This window comes from Microtus ochrogaster, linkage group LG2, assembly GCF_000317375.1.
Source record: "Microtus ochrogaster isolate Prairie Vole_2 linkage group LG2, MicOch1.0, whole genome shotgun sequence".
Lineage (NCBI taxonomy): Eukaryota > Metazoa > Chordata > Mammalia > Rodentia > Cricetidae > Microtus > Microtus ochrogaster.
Window position 1 is genome coordinate 54,338,733 of NC_022028.1, and position 16,181 is coordinate 54,354,913.

The 16,181-nt window shown below is 49.0% G+C and overlaps 2 protein-coding genes across 2 annotated transcripts in view; one reads left to right on the forward strand and one right to left on the reverse strand.

The window, feature by feature from the left end:
• Nucleotides 1-9,173: 9,173 nt before the first annotated feature.
• On the forward strand, nucleotides 9,174-14,563 carry Rnf39 (ring finger protein 39). Its single transcript, XM_005360478.3, has 4 exons — nucleotides 9,174-9,703; nucleotides 11,427-11,449; nucleotides 11,656-11,747; nucleotides 13,338-14,563. Exons 1-4 carry the CDS (start codon nucleotides 9,341-9,343, stop codon nucleotides 13,916-13,918), a joined length of 1,059 nt encoding a protein of 352 aa, XP_005360535.1. The 5' UTR covers nucleotides 9,174-9,340; the 3' UTR covers nucleotides 13,919-14,563.
• A 74-nt stretch (nucleotides 14,564-14,637) lies between these two features.
• The window catches only part of Ppp1r11 (protein phosphatase 1 regulatory inhibitor subunit 11), a 3,805-nt gene continuing 2,261 nt past the window's right edge, over nucleotides 14,638-16,181 (reverse strand). Inside the window, exon 3 of the mRNA XM_005360477.3 lies at nucleotides 14,638-15,826. Within this exon, the coding sequence (XP_005360534.1) occupies nucleotides 15,624-15,826 (203 nt within the window). The 3' untranslated portion in view covers nucleotides 14,638-15,623. The remainder of the gene's footprint in view (nucleotides 15,827-16,181) is intronic.

A 16,181-nucleotide genomic window follows, 5' to 3' on the forward strand; every position in this document is an offset into this window, starting at 1 on the left:
GACACAGTGAGACATACATACAGCCAGGACTATGTAGAGAGACTCTGTCTCAAAAGACAAACAAAAAGGGAAAAAAAAAGAAAAAAAAAAATTAAAAAAAAAGAGAACTCATCCCTCATTTTCCTTATGCTCATTCTTTGAAGACCACGCCAACACATTCTTCAGTTCTATCTATAATTGTGCTTCAGATTGATCTCCTTATTCCAGTCACATTGGCTCCCACTACCTCAAGCCAACATCCCTCAAATAAATTACTGGAATGTTTTTTCTCTCTTCAGGATGACCGCCTGTGTCACTCTGAGGGCTGCTATTAGCGAGAAGGAGCTGGGGTCTCTCCCGCCCCTGTCTCACTTGACTTCACAGACCCTAAGATCTAGCCCTTGCCTAAGCCCTCATTGTCATGAACCATCTTTATATCCTGCTCCCTGAGCTCCAGCTCTGCCTACGCTAGCTCAATGTTCTTGCTGCTGGGTCTTTGCTTCTTCTCTGCATGTGATGAACTCTTCATCTCCCCTCAGCATCCTCCTTAGAAGAGCCCACCCCTCCTCCATAACAACTGAGGGTCTCTTCTGTCAGTCTCTGTGCTGGGTACCTGTGGAGTTCTTAGATTTATCAAATGAAGGGCAAACATGGTGTGGATGCCTGTAATTTCGGCACTTGGGAGACTGAGGAGGAACTTGAGATGGATACCAGTTAGGGCTGCAAAGCAAGACCCTGTCGTAGCAAACAGATCACAGCAAAAACAGATAAAAATATAAGGTCTCTACTTAAATTTGAGTTTGGGGGTAAACAATGAATATTTATTTAGATAAATATGTCCCAGATAGTATTTCCATAATACACATATGAAAATATTCATTATCTGGAATTCAAACTGAACTAGATACCTTAGATCTTATTTCTAACCCTAAATAGGTGGCTATTTCATTTCCCCTTTTAGTTGAAGAAATTAGAAAGTATAACACTTTGCTTCTCAGAATTCTTTGAGGCTAGAATTCTGGATATGAATGGAATTTCTTCCAAATAGGTGAAGTTGTATGAGTTTGGAAGACAGAAGTACAGAAGGTGTCATTGCCTTTTAGAGGAAGAAGGACAAGTCCCAGTAGACACCGGAGGCCAATGGCAGGAGGACAGTGGGGCGGGTCTGATATGCTAATAAAACCTGTGACTTCTGAACTGTGGATATTGATCCTGAAGCGTCCCTCAGATGCTTAGGATCCAGTTATGACCTCCTGACTTTGAATCTTCTGTACCTTTCAATGATCTTATCATGTAGTTCCCTGAGTCAAATCTCATTCTGTTTAAAATACCCCACGGGCTCCTGCTTCCTGCCCTGAGCCTGACCTGATACAGCTCTCAACACCTTGTACTTTCCCTCCTCTCCTGTGTGATTGTTTAATATCCCATACTCTTTTTTTTTCCCTTTCATTACTGGTGTTGAACCCAGAACCTCATACATATTTGACAAGCAGCAGTGTTACTGGGCTCCGTCTCCAGTCCTGTTGAGCAGCCTCTCGCTGCCTGAGCATCAAATCCAGTGTCACTGTGGGTTGCTGCGGGAGCTACTTCCGCTCCTTCAGCCAATAACCTTCAAGATACCAGCCCAAATAAAGGCTATTGGTTGAAGGAGCGGAAGTAGCTCCCACAGCAGTGCGTGGGCCTGGTCTTTGCTCCTGTTTTCTATTAGTCTAGACATCAACACTGGACATATCATATATTATGAATACCTAAATCTGGTGCCTATGAGACAGAAAGAACCTTACTCCTCACTCCTAAGGGATGAGAATTAGAACGTGTTTTCCACTTGCATACCAGTTATCTTATGATCTCTAATGATCAGGAACCAGATGAAATCAGCTACGTGTAGTAAATTTAGAGACCTTGAGCAGGTGGAACGTGGTTTATTTGGAAGATGATGAGGTGAATATGACAGATAGATATCCACCCTGGGTGTAAATTATGTGGAACCAGAATTGGAAAAGGAATGGCGAGGCTAAAGCAGGGTGAGCTTCTAAATGCAGATAATTCCTCCACTTAAGGCTCAGAACGAAGTCAATTCTTATTTTGACCCCAAGATCCTGCTTCTGGCATTTCTCCACTCCCATATTGAACCTTCTAGTTAGTCACAAGGCTGCTAAGTAGATGACTCTTCCTCAACTCTTCTCACTGTGGGTCCCTCTCCTCTGTCAGGTCCCCAGCTGTTCTCACTGTGGGTCCCTCCCTGTCAGGGCTCAGCTGTTCTCACTATAGGTCCCTCTCTGTCAGGGCTCAGCTCAAACGTCACCTCCTCAGCAGAGCTTCTATTACCCTATTAAAACTACTCCATGCCCCTCTGGTTAGTTCTTTGCATATTATCCACTTTATATTTCCAAAGCAGTTATCATAATCTATCATTACCTTGCTAATTTATTTGTTTACTTGCTTATTAGCTTCTGCCAATAGAATTTAAATTGCCCAAGGTCAAGAAACTATGTCTGACTTCCTCTTTGCATCCCCCAAGTCCCCAACAGTGTTAGGCATGCTTTGGTGTTAGAAAATAGTTGTTGCCTGATGAAATGTTACGGGTGAGAGAATGGTCAGTTCTTAAAGTAATACTGCTAAGAGGCTGGGCGGGGGAGGCAACCTTGGGAACACTGGAGACAAGAGAATGAACAGCAGATATTTAAGGGCTGGATAAAGAAGTATCCATGACATCAACGGGAGTTATTAGCAGGAAGAGGGCCAATGAGCATCCAGGAAGGTGAACACCTAACTCTCAGAAGCCCTGCTAAAAGGAAGGAGGGAAGCTTTGTAAAGAGGAACAGAAAAAGACAGCAAAGGAGCGAGAGCCGGCCAGGGGTGGGATGTACCCTCAGATCACAGCCTTGGTTCATGTCTGAAAAGAGAAAGCAAAGTCTCAGAAGGAAAGACATTTAAGAGAAAGAGTACAGGACAGATGATAGGGCTCAGTGGTAGATCATCCACCGCCCTGATTCCCACTCAGGAACTCTATTCAAACTCCTTGTCAAGCCACTCCAGGGTTAACCAAGAAGAAGGGCTGGCTGGGTGAGATTCCTACAGTAGTTCACACGTGTGAGCATCAGGATTCTTCCATTCAGATTCAGTCAGTCTTCTTACGTCTCCACCCCAGCCCCAGCCCTCCTCAAGCCACGCATCCGTCAGATGAGATCAACTCCAGATCTTTAGAACGGTTGCTCTGGAGAACTTCCAAGTATACTAAACAACTTTGAAAACTGCAGATTTTTTTTTTTTTTTTGGTTTTTCGAGACAGGGTTTCTCTGTGGCTTTGGAGCCTGTCCTGGAACTAGCTCTTGTAGACCAGGCTGGTCTCGAACTCACAGAGATCCGCCTGCCTCTGCCTCCCGAGTGCTGGGATTAAAGGCGTGCGCCACCACCGCCCGGCCCAGAATCTTTCCTAAAAAATAAGCAGCTATTGGAGCAATCGCGATGGAAGGGAACGCCACCATGATAGAAGCTGAGAAAGGATTGCAGTGTTGGTCATCTGTGCTCTTTTCTCCTAGGTCTTCCTTTTCCACTTTCGGTGAAAATATTTCTTTGTTTACTCTCCTCAGCCCAGTCCTTCCATTTACAGGTCTCTTCCTCCAAGAGGCTTTTCTGAAATCACTCCTTCTGGCCCTCCAATCTGCCAGCAGAGAACCCTCAATCCACCCCTCACCCCAGCGTGCTTGGTCTGTCTTATTCTACTCCCTAATTTAGTAATGATAGATTTGGGGTGATGATGAATATACTTCTCCTGCCTTATCACACTCTCTAAGGGCAGGGACTATGAGTGTTCTATGATCATTCTCCCGAACACCTCTTCACGCCTACCTCCCCTCCTTGAAGGCTTTAACACTTAAGATGACAGGTTATTGATACAGAGGAAAGACAGACTAGAGGGTAAACAAAAGGAGTTAAAAAAAATAGGAAGGAGAAAGGAAAGGAAGGGGCCTGCCCCACTTTTAACATTTCCTAGCAGCATGCGGAGGTTTTGTGCTATAGCACAGCACCACAGTAGGCATCCTGAAAGGGTTGGAAACAGCTGTGTAGGAGGCACCTACTTTAAGGAGGGGCAGGATTCTGTCACAGTCAACTGGAGCAAGCAAAGCCAAGCCAGCGTGCGTGCGCACACACACACACACACACACACACACACACACACACACGCACACTCAACTCCACCCTTCCATTTATGGTCATAGAATGAACTCCGGGGAGGATCAGAGGATCATTAATAGGTGAACTCATTAGGGAGTCTGAAGAGGGAGGGAGAAGGTCTTGAGAAGTGAAATGTTTCCTGGCAGAGACCAGACCCAAGTGCCTTTTCCTTTACCCGTGTCCTAGAGTCACCAGGTGTAAACGTTGGGAAACCAAGCTGTAAAGGTTGAGGCGTCCTCCCCACCTGGTTATAGAAGGGAAGCAGTCATGAGCTTCTGCAGCCAGACTGAGTTCCAGTTCTTCTATCACCCAGGACCGTCCATCCCCAGCACCTGCCAACGAGGAAGGACTACTGGCTGATAAGAGTGTCTTTGTCTGGCACTTAGATGGGAGAAGAAGAATCAGTCAGAGGATCTTCACTTTGCCCAATCAACAATGAGTAACTCAACAATGAAGTAGAGACATTGAGACACTGTGCTGCGCATTGGGCCAGGTGTGTGTCGGGCAGTCGTGAACATGAAAGGTTACACTTCTGCTCCTATAGGGCTTATCATCTGTTGGATAGAAATGAAAACAGGTAAGTAGATTATTGAAGACCAAGATAAAGATGATGAAGATAAATAAAAAAAATAACTCCTTTGAGGAAAATGACTTGGAATAGAAGTGGTATTGAGGCTGGGGATACAGTTCAGCAGGTAAGAGAGCTTACCACTCTTGTAGAGGCTAGGATTTGGCTCTCAGTACCCACACCAGGTACCTTACAACTGCCTATAACTCCAGCGTCAAGGAGCAGACACCCTCTAGCTTCTCGGGGAACCTGTGAATATGTGCACATAAACTCACACAGGCACACACACATATGCATAATTAAAAAAATAAACACAAGAGAACGAAGCCCTCTATAGAGCTGGAGATGTAGCTCGATGATAGATAACTTATCTAGCATGTGCATGACCACAGCATCAGTCCCCATCACTGAAAAACAAAAGCCCTCTCTGGCGCTATTAGCCTTGGGTTGAGACCTGAATGAGATGACGGGAAAGGCACATGAAGCTTCCTCCAAAGTGAAGGAACAATGAGTGCAGAGATCGTACATCTGGATCAGCCCTGGAATGTTCAAGGAACAGAAAACAGAAGGGTGCTGCAGCCAGAGCAGAAGAAACCAAACAGGAGGGGCAGGTCTGCTGCAGACTTATGATGCAAGACATCACGCAAGAGCTGGAAACTGCTGGTGTCTGGCACTCACGTCCAGAGGTTCTGCTCCATTGGCTGGAGGTGTCATCTGCTACCAGAAACTTGGTGGTTTCAAAGTCCAGGCAAGGCTGTGAACCACTGATGACCTCGAGGGCCATGGCAAGGCTCTCGGACTGAAGGGACTCAGGGTGGTTTTTCTAGTGTTCCAGTCCCAGATCCAGAAAGAACTCATTGTTGAGAGGCTTTGAAGGTAAAAATGGAGTCAATAAAATGAAATAGCCCGGCTGAACATAGTGGTGCATGCCTTTAAACACCCACTCAGAAGCCAAAGACAAACTGATTCTCTGTGAGTTTAAGGTCAGCAAGGTTTACAGAGTAAATTCCAGGACAGCTAAGAACACAGTGAGATCCTGTTTTACAAAAAAGAAAGACAAGAACAGGAGACCAGGGGAACTCTATAAGACAGCCAAGTGAAATCCAGAAATCAGAATAAAACAGACATACATAATTTAATGTGATACCACATACCTGTGGTCCAAGTATTCAGCGAGGCTATGGTAAGAGGAGCTCAAGTTTGAGGCTAATCTGGGCTATGTAGCAAACTTTGGGAGAGCCTGAGGCTACAGGGAAAGACTACATCTCTGCAAAATAAAATCAACAAGGACAAGGGCAAGAGACAAGGAGAAAGGGCTAGCACATGTATTAATTTTTTACAGCTTCTGTAACAAAATGACCACAAATTTAGTGTTTCCAACACACATCTATTGCCTGTTTTGTTTGTTTGTTTTTGCACTGCTGAGGATCAAACCCAGAGCCTGATGAGTCAAGGCAAATACTCTACCACTGAGCCACATCCCTAGCTCATGTATTGTTCTTCAAAAGAACATTTTAAAATTCTCTTGTATATACGTGTGTGTATGTATAGGTGAATACATGCCACATGTGTGGGTGCCCAGAAAACCAGAAGTTACAGGTAGTTGTGAGTCAGCTGATGTGGGCTCTTGGAACTAACTCAAGTCTTCTGTAAGAGTAGCAAACTGTGGAACCACCTCTCCAGTTTCTATATTTGCTGTCTTATCATTCTTTAGTTCACAAGTCTGGAAAGGGTCTCACTGGGGTAAAATCAAGGTATCAGCAGGACATGGCTCCTCATGAATGCTTGAGTGGGCAACTCATTCTTCTAGCGTTTGCTGCTACTTGAGGCCACCCACTTCTTTACGTCATGGCTCCCTTCCTCAGTTGTCAATGCCAGCATTGTATGGGGCTGGAGAGAGGGTTCAATGGTTAATAGTGTGCCTTAGTTAGAGTCACTGTTGGTGTGGTAAACACCGTGTCCAACAATCACTTGTGGAGGAAAGGGTTTATTTCACTGATAATTCCATGAAACAGTTCATCATCAAAAGCAGTGAGGGCAAGAACTCAAGCAGGGCAGGAACCTGGAGGCAGCAGCTGATGCAGAGGCCATGGAAGGGTGCTTCTTACTGACTTGCTTGCCATGGTTTGCTCAGTCCCCTTCTTATAGAACCCAGGACCAACAGCCCAGGTGGCACCAATCCACCATGGGCTGGGGCCTTTCCCATTAATCACTAATTGAGAAAATGCCCTACAAATTTGTCTACAGTCAGATCTTACTGGAGGTGTTTTCTCAACTGAAGCTCCCTCCTTTCCAATGATTCTAGCTTGTGTCAACTGGACATAAAGCTAGCCAGCCCAGAGCACTAGCTGCTTTTGCAGAGGACCTGAGTTAGATTCCCTGCACCCACATTGGGCAACATGATGCTGCCATCTGTCTCCCACAACCCTCCTCCACATACTTTCATACAGACACATACACGTAAGTAAAAATAATATAAATATACATTTAAAGCCAGCACTGTCAGGCTGAGAACATCTTGTGCTGGCAGCTCTGTTTCTCCTCTCCGTTCTAATCCTTCACATTTAAGAATGTTTGTGGTTTTGATGGACTCACTTCTGGAATAGTCTCCCTACTTCAAGCTCAACTGATTATCAAATACAGTATCACCTCAAATTAATTTTCTATTTCTAAGTAAGGCAACGTGTTCAATTTCAAGAAATTAGGATAAACTGTCTTGTGTGGCATGGTACCATTCTACCCACATACTATCGAAATGCATCTTTTACAAAACAGATTTAGATCATATTTGGGTCTTTTTAAAAAAAAAAGTTGGGGTGTTTTTTTTTGTTTTTTTTTGTTTTTGATTTTTGTTTTTTTGTTTTTTTGAGAAAGAGAGAGAGAGAGAGAGAGAGAGAGAGAGAGAGAGAGAGTTTCATATGTAGCCCAAGCTGGCATGGAACTCATGGCAATCATTGTGCCTCATGCTCCCACGTTCTGGATTGCAGGCATGCTCCATCACACCCAGCCTCATTTTGGTAGCCTTTCTCCTGAGTTTTAGCTGTGCATTTGGATGCTGAGCTGGGGGGTTTGTGAATGTGTGTGTGTGTGTATTTGTCTGTGGAGGTTTGTTTGTCACGGTGTCATATTTGAGTCTCTCTCTGGTGACTATGGGAAAGGAAGAAGAAGGATGCCTGGAGGGGGTGTCTAATAAAGAGTTGCTGCTCTGTAAAACCTCAATGCCTTGTTTTGTTGTTATCAACAATAACACTAATGACAAGGTCCTTCTCTGCATGTTTAGGTTGAGTATGCTCTCTGTCCCTCAACAATCTCCTGATCATGATGCTATGAAAATACTGAGGAGCATTTGTGGTGTTTGTCCTAACTGGGTGTATCCAGAGGCTTGCACACACAGCGAAGCTGGGAGTAGATGATCATGATCCATGCACAACAGTGTATGTGGCCCAGAGGTATCCAGGCAGAGAGGCTTGGAAGAGAGAAGGGATCTGGAAGAGGAAAGAAGAGGAAGAAAGACAGGAGAGGAGGGAAGAGTGATGAGGAGAGGAAGAGATGGTGATGGAATGAGACAAGGGTGCAAGAAAAGATCCGAGAAGAAAGCAGAATGGAGCTCTCGGGTTCTGCAATTCAAATTGAAAATAAATTTAAAACAAACAAACAAACAAAACAGGCAAGTCAATTCCCTTCTGTAGCACAGTCAGAAGATCTAGGTATGGTCTACTTTTGATGATCCAGGTTTGGGTCTCAGCAGTTGATAGAGGTAATTGTCAGGTACAAAAAAAAAGGGGGGGGGAGAAAGTTGAAAATAAGGACACAAAGGAAAAGAATAGAAAAAATAGAAACTTCTGGAGAGAAGGGGACTGAGAGAGAATTCGGAACCCTAACCTGAGAGGCAGGAATGTAGGCGCCTGCTTCCAGCCCTTATCCCAAAGCCTGGGTGTCCCCAGACCTTAATAGGCAAGGCAGGAAGATGAGGCGCCAGGAGTGATAGCCACATGCCAACACTCAAAGGCCTGCCAGAGCCACACAGTCCAGGACCTGAGCTTCCGGGCCCCTAACCCCCAGAGGTAGGTGTGCCAACCACCTGTGATGACTCATTCTCTGGCGATGCAGGCAACGCATGCCAAGAGCGAGCCTGGGCACCCTGCCCACCAAAAGACACACCACAGGCTAAGGGGGTGATTCGCGTTATTCAGGGAATCACTCACGGGGTCTACCAAATCCAACATTGCCACCTTGCTCACAGAGCATGCCGTGGTGCTCACCTTCTAAGCTCTGGGACCTAGGTATCTCAGTCTCTACACTCTGTTCCCCAAAACCTAACTAAGAAAGTGGGAGAACCAGATGGGCCATTACGCAAGGTTTGCTGTTTACCTCCTTGCATGGGGCCTCCTCCCTCCCTATAAAACCTGACGTGGTGAGGAGACGCGCTGAGTCTGATCTGGGTAAGTGAGGCAGCCCGGGAGAGGGGTAGAGAGGAGGTGCGAAGTGAATGAGGGAGGCGCAGCGAGGGGCTTCGAGTCAGCACGCAGCGGGGGTGGTCCACCACCTGCGCCCGCGGGGGCGGCTGCTACGGTCGCGGTCGCGGGCCAGGGTGCGTCCGGACCCCGGCTTTCCATGGAGGCTCCCGAGCTGGGCCCGGGGTTGGTGGAGCGTCTGGAGCAGTTGGCGACGTGTCCGCTGTGCGGGGGCCCCTTCGAGGACCCAGTGTTGCTGGCGTGCGAGCACAGCTTCTGTCGTGCGTGCTTGGCGCGCTGCTGGGGGACCCCGGCGGCGCCGGGCTCGGAGGCGGCACCCCCTTCCTGCCCCTGCTGTGGCCAGCCGTGTCCCCGACGCAGCCTGAGGTCCAACGTGCGTCTGGCAGTGGAGGTGCGCATCAGCCGTGGACTGCGTGAGAAACTGGCAGAGCCGGGGGCCCGGACTGGGAGACGACGCGGGGGCCGCATCCCCACCATGGGCTGCCTGGACCCGCACGGGGAGGTAAGGAGGTCAGCCTTCTTCGCGGGTCCAGGTTGTTGGTGAAGAAGAGGTTTGTGGGTGTCCTAGCAAAGGTGGACGCTGTGCTTTTAACTATAAAGCCCTAAAGGGAATACGGGTAGTAGAAAGCTTGGCACCGGGAAGGCAGAGGCAGGAGGATTGCTGCAAATTTAAGACCATCTCTGTACACAAAGCGAGTTCCAACCCAGAGATGGTTACATAGAAAAGAGAGAGGAATTTAAAATATAAGTTTTAAGAGAGGGAGGGAAAGAGAAAAAAAGGGGGGAAATGGAGGAAGGAAGGGAGGGAGGGAGGGAGAGAGAGGGGGGGGCGCAAGTCTTGAGTGAACAATTTGAGAAAGGAAGTTAGGAAAAGTTTAAGGAGTTGACACTTCTCGGAGAGGAGGAGGACAACGACGGACAGACGCCTGGAATCTTATCAGTGGAGCTGGAGGTTAAGATGTTGTAAAGGCCGAAACGACTGTGCTGGTGGTAGATAGGACGCTCAGAAGCCTCCTGCCTGCAAGGAGCATGGAAATTGGAGCCGGGACTAAGCGGGCTCACCGGTGGGAGACAGAAAGGGGGAAGGGGGCGACGCGAACAGACACTCGGGTTAGGGCGAGGAGGAGCCCAGGGAGGGTGGAGATAGGGCCGAATGACCAGAGTCACTGAAGACAAAATTGAGACTAGGTGCAGAAAAATAGGGATGGGAAAGGAAGAGACTGGCAAATGAGGTGGGGGCACGCTGGGCAGATGCAAACTTCGCAAGTGAGGCAGGGTTCCCCTCACAAGCTCTAGCTGAGCTGTGAGTTGTTATTGTTCTCAGCTCCTCCCAGGTCCCCAGGCAGGGGCGGAAACGGGAGGAGGCGAGGTCCGGGTGAGCAGCTGGCAGGCCTCTGGCTGATTTCCACCTTGCAACCCTACAATCTCCCCACTAGGCCCTCCCTGGGCCCCTTTGGACATCAACCACTCCCATTCCTTGCAGTACCTCAAGGGAATCGCATCTGGTTTATTTCCCCTTAGCAGCCCTCCTGCTCTGGGTCCTGCTTCCGCCCTTTGAAGACTGCACAGACCTAATTAGTCTAGGGGTAATTGCCGTCCTCTCTTTTCTCCCTCGCCACACTGGTCTCGCCAGCCATCCTCTCTGGGCAACAGAAAAAAGGGAAGGAGGGCAACCCCAGTGTTTGGAGGGGAGAGAATCCAGCGCCCTCTTCTGGCTCTCATGGTTCTCTATGAAATCTGAAGGGCCTCTCGGGACGCTTCTGAGTTCGGGGACCTGAGGGTAAAGATGCCATAAAACAAAGAGCCCAATAAACGCCACCGAGCTTTTAAGGCAAGAGGGGAAGCAGCTTTATTGTGAGGCTTTTATATAACAACTCTTAACTCAAGGAATATGGGCGTGTGTTCCCTTTTTATGGTAAAGGGGTGGACGTTTGTCCGGAGCACACGCAAGAAGCTGGTGTGTGGAGACTGAGGAAGGGAGAACCCTTCAAGGATGGAGCTAAGAGCATGAGGAGAAAGTGACTTTGGAGTGAGCAGAAAGGAAGGCCATGAAAAAAAGAGGGGAGAACAGAAGAGAAAAATGGAGCAGAGGGAGGAAAGAAAGACCATTTTAAGAGGTGGTGGGGAGGGGTAACAACCACTCAGCACTCGCCTGAGGTGGAGGGGAGGATGCCTCACGATATGAACCTGACACTCACATCCGTGTTTTCTTCTGCCCATACCAGGATATGAGGAAGACCTGGAGGCGGTGAGTTCCATTTTCACTGTTTCTTCCTTCCAACTACCTGCAACAGTAACCATCACCTCCTCCCCAGGCCCAGATCTTTGTCTCTTCTGGAGTATAGCCGCACCTGTTTCTGTTAAGAGCAAGTGGGTTAGGGATAGGGGTCCTCAGAACCATCATCAAAAGACAGGAAGGCTGATAACTTCCTGACCCTTCCTTCTTCTGTGCAGATTTGAGGTCCCAGCACCCAAGTCATCCATCTCAGACGAGGACCTTCCTGAAGATTACCCTGTAGTGAAAAACATGCTCCACAGACTGACAGGTAAGGAGGGAGGAGGCGGGATCTGTGCTGTCTGCTCCCTGTCAGCTGTCAAAAATGGTCAAGCCCCTTTTGGCATCCGTATCAGCTTCGGTTTCCTAGGGCCAAAATAACAAAGTGCCACAAATGGGCGACTTGAGCAACCTCCACACTTCAAAATATAGAAGTAGGAGTGTGAGGGCTCTGGAGGAATCTGTTCCCTGCCTCTCTCCAGGCTTCTGGAAGCCTCGGCACTCCCTTGGCCTACAGATAGTCTTACCTGGGCTTTATTCTATGTGCCTGTCTCTATGTCCAAGTATCTCTTCTCCCTTTTAAGGTAGCAGTCATACTGCATCTGGGTCCACCCTAATGATCTCAGTTCTTACCTGATTACCTTTGGGAAAATCCTTTTCCTGCATAGGGTAAATTCAGGAACAAATTAGGGAACAAAATTGAAACTCCCCCTCTCCCACCACACACACACCTTTTAAAACAGTGTCTTCCTATGTGTCCTAGGCTGGTGTAGAACTCTGGTCCTTCCTGCCTCTGCCTTTAATGTGCGGAGGCTATGAGCTTGTTACACCACACCTGGCCAGGAGGCACGGTTTAACTCAGAAAAATAGCCTTATTCTTTGGTGTGCACCCAAACACGACAAGATTGCCCCCAGGAATCTCTGCTGCCACCGTCTCCCATTGCTCTTCGTGAGAAGGGTCCCAAGACTCCAGCATCTCCTATGCCTTTGCCCATTCCCAAGGTAGCTCTCCATGCGTTACCATTCCTACCCCTTAGTCACACATCCATCCCACTTAATCCAAACTGGTCCTAATCCAGAAGTATTTCCTTAAAGCACCCCATACCTATAAGCTTAGTGGTCTTTCTGGTAGCTTTGAAGATCTCTGTCTCTTCTCTGGCTGCACCTTCTGTAGAAATGGGCCTGTCTGGTTCCTGCCCCTGCAAGGGTGAGTGGCCTGGTTTTACTGGATACCTTGGAGTCCTCCTCTTGCCCCTCCTTTAATCAAGTTGGTTCCTATCCAGTATCAGTCTCTCTCAGTAGTCTTACTGACCTGGCTCCCATGCTCCACCCAGATGCTACAGATTCGAGGGTTTATGTTTCATTTTGTTTTGATACAGGGTCATAACTATGTAGCCATAGCTGGTCTGAAACTTGCTGTGCAGACTGGCCTCGAACTCACAGAGCTGCCCCTCTCTGCCTCCCAAGGGCTGGGATTAAAGGCATGTACCCCCACAGTCCGGCTTGTAGATGGTTGCAATATTAGTCCTCATTCTCCCTAGAAGTCCAGTCAGCTATTCATCCTCCACCAACACCAGAAACCAGACAGTCTTCTCTCCTGTCTCCACGCAGTGGTCCCTGCCCTGGACTAGCATGGTCCTTGTCCAAGTACAGTTCCACAAAAGCGGTGCATCATAGCACCGGGTGGCCTGCCTCCACCTGCTCTGTGCCTTAGTTCTTTCTGATCCCAGTCGCCCTTTGAGCTGTCTAGGGAACTCAAGCACTTCTTTCTCCTAAGTGCCCTCGCGGTCTCTTCCCTACCCTTTTCGTTCTGGACTCTATAAACTTCTCATGTGGGGTGTCCTCTGCCTCTCTTCTGCAGCTGACCTGACGCTTGACCCTCGCACTGCACACCGTGGTCTGCTCATCTCCTCTGACTACCGCGGCGTGAGTCTGGCTCCACCTGGAACGCCAGAGCCCCTGGACAGTCCAGCCCGCTTCGACCAACTCCCAGCCGTGCTGGGTGCGCAAGGCTTCGCTTCAGGCCGCCACTGCTGGGAGGTGGAGACCGTGGAGGGCGCGTCCTTCAGAGACTCTACCTCGGAGGATGAGGACGCAGGGGAGAGCTGCTATGCCGTGGGCGCGGCCGGGGAATCCGTGACGCGCAAGGGCCTCATCAAGCTGTGCCCATCCGAGGCTGTATGGGCCGTGGAGGGCCGCGGCGGCCGCCTATGGGCACTCACAGCCCCAGAGCCCACTCTGCTAGGCGGCGCCAGGCCGCCGCCGCAGCGCATTCGTGTGGACTTGGACTGGGAGCGGGGCCGTGTGGCCTTCTATGACGGCCGCTCCTTGGACTTGCTCTTCGCCTTCCAGGCGCCGGGCCCACTCGGGGAGCGCATCTTCCCGCTGCTGTGCACTTATGATCACCACGCCCCGCTGCGCATCGTGCCCGGAGAAGGCTGAGCGTCTGGTCCCCTACCTCTTACCCTAGCCTATACCGGATGCCTTGAGGCCACTTCTCTCTGGTGCAGAAATCCCCACCTATTTCACTGATCACGTCTGTACACCTGTCGCAGCAGGGGTACTAAGAAGCACCCTTTACCAACTTACATTCTTTTTCCCAAAGCAAGACCTCAAACTGGCTTGTACATCCGTGCCTATAAGCCAGTCTGGTCCTGTGTCTGCATGCCTTAACCCAACCTTTTGAGTTCCCTTTCTGTATCATTCCAGGCAGGGATAGAGAAAGGCTCTGCACCACCAGTCCTGGGAAACAGTCTGCGTTTACCTCTAACCCCGAAGGGCTCAGGGCTTGATCCGCAGCAGAAAGGCTGGAGCCTTCTGAGGTCCACTCTGAGGATTCCCCTCAAGAAAAGTCCTCCTAAAATAAGATGCTTAATTCATAACCTAAGGCCCTCAGATCCGAAGCCTAAAATATAAATTTTGGGATATATATATGCAAGCCAGTATACTCTCTACATTTATGACTTTTTTATGCTCATAGCCTTTTTCCTTTATTTAAACACCTTCTTGGAACTTCATCTTGCACACAAAAGAACCAATGGTGCTACCCCCCCCCCCACACACACTCAACCTGGGAGCAACCCAGGCATCCGAAACACCCTTGTATAGTCTCCCATTCTCCCCATGTGTATAAATGGGCCTGTATTTAACACATTGTGTAATGTTAGGTTATTTATTTTGTGCATCTGTGGCAATAAATGAGATCTCAGTGGTGGCATGGGCTTTGCTGATCTCGGTACTGTGCACAGCTGGAGGCCTGGAGGACAATGCCAGCACCAGTGGGGGAGGGCTGAGAGCAAGACACCTGGGTTGGTAGAGACATCAAAGCCTAGGCAGGAAAGGGAGGAGTGCTCGGCAGGGGCCTGTCCCTCATCTCTTTGCTCTCTCCCTCTTTCCTTTTAGAGACCCAGGCCCCTTGGACAACAGCGCTGAAGCTCAAAGATTAAAGGTTGAGAATATCATTGGCTCTAAGTCACTGGTCTCAGCCAGCTCTGTCAGAAATGTTATATTCAGGTCATGACTATTTTGGGGTCCACTTTCCATTATAGATGTGACTGACAAAGACCTCTCCTAACTCCTTTTGAGGGCCAGAAGGGGTATGTAGGAGCGGAAGGGCTGGGGAACCCTATGGTCTGGTCTCCATAAATCCTTGAATCCCACAGGCAAGGACTAAGACTTAGGATAACTGCATAAGTGGAAGAACCATAGCCAGGATTATATACAGAGCTGGGGTGCAAGATTGCCTGGAATCTGAGTGGGGTCCTGGCAGTGAAAGCTGGGACTGTTGAAAACCCAGTTTAAGAGCTTGGGACTCAAGCTAAGGGTGCAGGTGGCCAAGATAACTGGATCCCAGGACAGGTAGTTTGGCAGTGAGAACAAAAGGGACAAACTGAGACCAAGATGCCTGGATCCCAGGCACGGGGGGGGAAACTGTAGGGAAAAAGGGGCTGGGAGAACCCAGAAGTCTGGGTTCTGGAACAGCAGCAAGTCAGAATTCCAGGGTCTCTATCCACCCTCCTCTTCCTCTTCTCTATCAGGCAGGAGAGGGAAGGAGGGGCAGGAGAAGGGATCAGACCATGGGTTGATTCCCCATGTAGCCAGATGGATACATTTGGGGCCAGGCAGACATATGAACAGGGAGAGGGACTTAGTGCTGCATAGGTCCTGGAGGGGGCTGAGAGGGGTCAGGAGGCTGTGGGGGAGTGGTTGGGGTGGGTCCTGGGGTTGTATGACGCCGTCCTTTGCGGTGACCCCGTACACAGTGCGTATGACCACAGCCTTCCTCTTCCTCCTCTTCACTCTCGGTGGAGCTCTCACCAAAGGCCCGAGGTTTCTCATAAATACAGCAGCCTGGATGGAGAGGGAGGAAACCAGTTAAAAAGGGTGAAGAATACAATGTTCAGTCCGTTCCATTTCCTCCACACCTATGTGAAAATTCTCTCCCAGCACTGTCTGCTCTTACCTTCCAGAATCTGACCTTCTTAGTCCCCCCCTTGCCCACCGCAGGGACTCAGGCACCCATGTTCCTTGTCTCTTCAGAGAATCAGAAGCACCTTTCTCCCACTCTGTCATGGCTTGCCCCACAGACTTGCTAACTCATAGTTTTATCACCCCATCTATTTTCCTTTCCAACCAAGAAAATAAGAGAACTGTAGCATCTGGGACGCAGGGGCTAGGAACTGTAGGATCTGGGATGCAGGGGCTA

Excerpts from the sequence above, each read along its gene's own strand:
- Rnf39 (XM_005360478.3), top strand. The coding sequence starts at position 9,341 with ATGGAGGCTCCCGAGCTGGGCCCGGGGTTGGTGGAGCGTCTGGAGCAG. Across the intron at positions 9,704-11,426 it reads GCCTGGACCCGCACGGGGAG|GATATGAGGAAGACCTGGAG; the intron begins GTAAGGAGGTCA and ends TGCCCATACCAG. Across the intron at positions 11,450-11,655 it reads ATGAGGAAGACCTGGAGGCG|ATTTGAGGTCCCAGCACCCA; the intron begins GTGAGTTCCATT and ends TCTTCTGTGCAG.